A 5409-nucleotide genomic window follows, 5' to 3' on the forward strand; every position below is an offset into this window, starting at 1 on the left:
ACTCATCAGTAGAAATGTTTTTGGTGACTAAGCCTTAGACTCTCACTCATACATTCATTTAATAAGTATTTATTGATGTCCAAGAATGTGCTAGATACTGTTCCAGACACTAAGGCTTTAATAGTGAACAAGATGGACAAGATTTTTGCCCTCATAGAGCTTCCTTTTTTTAAAAAAAAAAAAGGGGGGGGGGCAAAGATAGTAAGCATGTAAACAGAATAGATAATAAAGTCATGTACTATAAAGAAAAAATAAAACAAGGTAGGATGGGGGTGGTGGTGGTGAGGGTTCTGCTCTTTTCCACAAGGCTGGTCAGGAAAGGTATATCTGAGGAGGTGACACTTGAGTCACTTAAGTCAGTTTTGGCTTACCAACATACAGACCCCAAACTGACTTTTGAAACCTAACCTGTTCATAGTTAGACTAGAGCCTGTCGCTCAGTGTGGTTGCAGTTTAGAAGTGAGAGATGGGGAAAGGGAGCCGATTAACCCAGGAGATGAGTCTGGAGAAGACAGTAGTGAACAAACCGTAAAGGGCTTTGAGAGTCACTGTAACTAGTTTGGACTTTATCTGGAGGACAGCCAAGAAAACACTGATGAATTTTAAGCAAGGAAGCAAAAGAATCAAGATTATCATCTTAGAAAATCACTCTGTATATAAGATGGAGACATCAACCCCGAAGGCAGGGACAATGGTCAATAGGTTAGTACAATGAACCAGACAATAACCCAGACTGCCTAAAGAGGCAATGGAGCTAGAAGGAAGTTGAGGTGAGAAGGCAAGTTTTGATGGTTGTAGAGTGTGAAGAGAAGAATGATGACAGGGAGAAAGGTGTGCTCATTCATTAATAAGAAAACAGAGGGTGAGACAAGTACAAGGAAGATGAATTCAGTTTGAGCTACCTATAGACATCAAGCAAATGTCAGCAGGAAGTTGAAAATACAGGTCTGGGGCAGGCCTATATCCGATACGTAGGTTTGAGAGACAAAAAGGTAATCGAAACCAAGAGAGGACAGATAGGTCACCTTCTTTTTCTGAGAAAAAGAGTTAATGACAGAACCAGAAGGAAAACCAACTTTTACAAGATAGGCAGCAAAAGAACAAAAGCAGTGAAGGAAGGATAAAACAGAATGACTGATCGGAATCACAGAGAACAGTAAGACATGCATTGTGATTTCATAGGCCCATCTAGTTGACTGGCTTGTTCTATAGAAACCAGCCACTTCCCCATCTTTGACCCTCTGACAAAGCTTTTGTTCATTGAACAAAATGGAGCCTATGCTATCAACATGTGCCAGACACTGTTCTGTGCCATCAGTGTACAAAAAAGACAGACACCTTGACTTTATGGAGCTTACATTCTGGTGTGGGGAACAAACAAAATAAACACAGTAAATATAGGTAAACAAATACTGGAGAGTGATATATGCTAGGGGAAAAACAAAGTAGATTAGGAGGTATCGTGGATGCAGAGGGAGTATGTGACTAATTCCCAACGGGGCAGTCATGATAGCCTCATTGAGAAGGTGATGCTTGAGTAAATATCTTTACATTTGCAAGTAGATATGTGGGGGGAAGAACATTCTAGGCAGAAGTTAAAACCAGTGCAAAGACGTTGAGGCAGAAGCTAGCTTACGAAGTTCAAGCATTGAGCTGTTAGGGTACTAGAAGATGAGATCAAAGAAACAAGGGGATGTCAGGTGGAAATACAAGGGGCTATTGGCTCTTGAGCTTAGGACACACTTCTACGTTTTTGTGTTTTAACGGGGCCACTCCTATATTCAGAACAGATGCTGAGTGACAAGGGTAGAAGCAGGAAGGCCAGTTAGACCAAGGCAGAAGTTCAGGCCGAGGATGATGGTGTTTTGAACTAGGATGATAGCAGAGTGAGTTTCTTGATGGTTTCGAAGTGGGATATAGGAAGAAGAGGAGTCAAGAACAACACCGGTGTTTGTCTCTTATTAAACAAAACTGCCATCAACCAAGGCAGGGACGACTTCGGGAGGAGAGAGTCGGTTTTTGGCGGAATGGAGGGTGTTCGAGAGGGAGAGGAGCCAGCAGCCCAGTTCCGGGTCAGGTTAAGTAGGCGATGTCTTCCCAGTGGAAACGTCCAGGAGGACGTTGCCAACACACGTTTTAAGTTCGGGAGAGAAATCTGAGGTGGAAATCTATGAAGCTGCTGTTTAAAGCCGTGAGAGTGAATAGTCTCCAGATGAGTGCTGTGAACATAAAGCAGCAAAGGGAGGTGAGAGTGTGTGTTGGAGGAGTGACAATAGGTGGTCAGAGAAGGGTCAGATGCTTATCAGAGAAAAAGAGCGCGCTTAGAGTAAGTGTAGCAGAAGACATCGATGCTGGAGTCCTCACAGTCGGAGCAGATCGCTGGAGAGGCAGAGCTGGGCCAGCGAGGTCGACGCCCTGGCCTCCGGTCTGGAGACCGGCCGCTTCTCCGTCAGGCCCCCAGGGCCACAGCTTTCCTCAGCTTCCTGTCCGTAAGCGTGGGGACTGGGCAGCCGAAATCGAAACTCATCTAAAGGACAGTTCCAGCTTCTCCCTAAAGCTAAGGAGTTGTACGGAAACGGGAGCAAGCCGAGGGAGCGGGGCTAGAATGCAAACTTCACTCATACTACGTAGCTCGGTTACTTCAGGGCCGAAGTCAGTAACTGGCAAGCTCGTAAAACCAACACAATCACAACTTTCATAACGACAGGGGAGGCCGTAGGCTTTTCCTCTGCGCAACGGCGGCCTCGCTAGCGTCACTATGAGGTAACAGTCTTTTTCTTGAAACGCTCCATGGAACCCCAAGGCGGGAGACCTCCCCCACTACGAGTAGAAGGATGGGTCAATTCACTCTCAGCAAACGGGGCTACTTAAGCACCACAAAAGGATTCGCAGGGCAGGGCGAGCCAGTGACTCTCGCACGCTCCCATTGGCTGAGATCGCGAGGCTCTCCTCATGGGCCGGCCAATGGAGAGGTCCAGAGCCTGGTAGCAACCCCTCCGCCATACAAAACGCGCGTGCGCAAGTGTGACGGGCGCTCACCATACTGAGCAGGCGCAGCCTCGTGTCGGCTGGAGGGGCGGGTGGAGCGCCGCGCGCTGCGTCCCGGCGCTCGGCTTTCCCTGCCGGTCCCGCCCTCCGTCGCGGCGGCGCGGTGCACCTTGGGATAGGGAGCGATCTCCGAGCGAGGCAGCAAGATGGACGCGGGATTCTTCCGCGTAAGTAGGAACGCGGGGACCTGGGGTGAGGTGGGGGGGGTTATCCGCAAAGCCCGGCAGGACGCCTGAGCTCAGGACGGGGTAGCCGGCGAGCAGAGGCTTCGAAGATCCTGAGGATCCTCGGTGGCAACGGACGTTCCCCTCTGCCCTGCGGCGGGGACCGGTGCGCCCCTGCGCAGTCTCCTCCTCCGGAATCGTCCCCTCTACGCGGCGGCGACGACGGTCGCCGGAAAATGGCGGCGGGAATAGCAGGGAGCGATACCTCGCCTCCCGGCCTGCCTGACGGGGCCTGCAGACCGAGCCTCGCGTCCCGCCGGGCCCTGGGGCCTAGTGGGCCCGCGAGGAGGAAGTCCTTGGGGGGAGGCCGGAGGGAAACCCTGAGGTGACTGGCTGCAGAAGGGTGTTGGGGAGGACGGGTTTGGGGGTACCGCTTCAGGAGAGCGTGGACCGGAAGCGACGTTGAGCAGCTTTTCTTGAGAAAGCGGGCGCCGACCCCCCCCCTCCCCGCCCCCAACCCGGGTCTAAGCCTTCGGGAAGCCTCCGGGTCAGAGTTCGCGGGAGCTCCCGCCCAATTTGATATCTCTTCAGGGAGGGGAACGCGGATAATTTGTGTTTAGAACGTTTGAATCCGAGACTCTGCGGGCAGAGAGCGCAACAAAAAGTGCGCGTAATATGAAGGCGGGGTTATGGAATGGATCTGCTCCACTCCTTCCCGCTCACCGTCCCCCCACCTCTCCAGTTTGTTTTACTCTTTTGAAAGTCTGCTCTAGGAAAGGCGCCTTTAGATTCTCAAGGGTCTGCGGACCCATCACTTGAAAGCAGGGACGTTACCGCCTCGAAATTACCCCTCAGGGCCCATAATTTATCGAGCGCGTGTTGGAACCTGTTCATCCCCTTTTTCACTTTTGTAGGAAATGAGCACCCAGTCGAGATCTAGATCCTGGTTTGGCAAGTGACATTAAGAGATCTAGAGTTTGCAGGGTCTTTTTAATGCTGAACGGACCGTGTAGAGACCAGTTGGTCTAAGTCAGAATATAGGTTGGCTCTTTCCACTCCGTGGAGTATGAAATATGCATGGGTGTGTGTGTTTAAAGGAAAAGTTAAAAGAGGGAAAGACCGGGACTTCAGTAAAGAAAGCTTTTGACACTTCAGAACCAGGGTTGAAATTTCTTTTCAATTGACTTTAAATGTGTTAGTTTTTCATTAAATGTTGAAGTGTTATTCCAGGCGTTTGACTCAACACAGCCAGTTATATGACTGTTTTTAGGTTAGTTTCAGTTGAGTTTATCAAATTTTCACACTGCAAATTCTATCAAAGTATTTTGTAGTAAATCCTGAGTATTTCCTGTAGTGTTAATGTAATATTTTAAAACACGAGCCTATTCTTTTGATATTTTCATTATTTCTCATGGAAAGGAATTCCTAAAGGAAAAGAGCAAGATGGTTGATAAATTTAAAAACGAGGTTTGCTTTTAGTGTTGGTAAAAATCTAGAAGAAAAGGGTACAATATATACTTCCCACAGTTCCTTAGAGGGATTGATTGGATTTGAGCTGAGTTAAAAGATTTTAGGAAGGTTATTCTTTGAGTACACGGCCATTCAGGTAGTAAGATAGAAATAGTAGCTTTCATTTGCTGGACTACTGCCATCTGCCAGTTACTTTAAGTATATAATTTCTGATATACACAGCCCTGCGAGATAGTGAATAGATTTTAGCAAGTAAGGAAACATTCTCGGAGAGGTTTAGTAAGTTTGAGGACATACGACTTTTGTAGTGGCAGAGTTGGGGTTTTGATCCACGTTCTTTACCTTCCTAAAAGAAATTTTCTTGATCACCTTCCAAGGGACAGTGGCCAACTCTGTGAACCATTCGGTAGTTTTCATAGCACAGCCAGCTACTTCTGTATTTAATTGGGCCGTTAGGAATGACAAAACTCGTAGTGATTACTTGGTGGTCCAAGTAGTGTTTGAAGGCTCTCATTTTTGCAGTTTCTTTGCAGAAATTGAGTTTATTAAAGTAAACCTCCTATGTTTTTCATGCATCTCAAGTTCTGAAAGTTGTGAAACAACTACGTTGTGACTAACACAACTAGTCTCAGGGTGTTCTTTTTCCTCTCCCCCTGTTTTGTCACAGTCATTTTGCAAGCATGGTACTGGCTTTCAGAAGAGAATGAAGCTTAATGGTTTTGTTTAA

The 5409-nt window shown here is 47.7% G+C and overlaps 1 protein-coding gene across 1 annotated transcript in view; it reads left to right on the top strand.

Annotated features, from left to right (window-relative positions):
* The first annotated feature begins 3160 nt into the window (after positions 1-3160).
* Positions 3161-5409, top strand: part of SRRM1 (serine and arginine repetitive matrix 1) — a 29273-nt gene continuing 27024 nt past the window's right edge. Inside the window, exon 1 of the mRNA XM_086328609.1 lies at positions 3161-3215. Coding sequence (XP_086184735.1) covers positions 3195-3215 — 21 coding nt within the window. The 5' untranslated portion in view covers positions 3161-3194. The remainder of the gene's footprint in view (positions 3216-5409) is intronic.

Source organism: Bos grunniens, chromosome 2, assembly GCF_055505025.1.
Source record: "Bos grunniens cultivar Pamir isolate PY7600 chromosome 2, Bosgru_T2T1.0, whole genome shotgun sequence".
Taxonomy (NCBI): domain Eukaryota; kingdom Metazoa; phylum Chordata; class Mammalia; order Artiodactyla; family Bovidae; genus Bos; species Bos grunniens.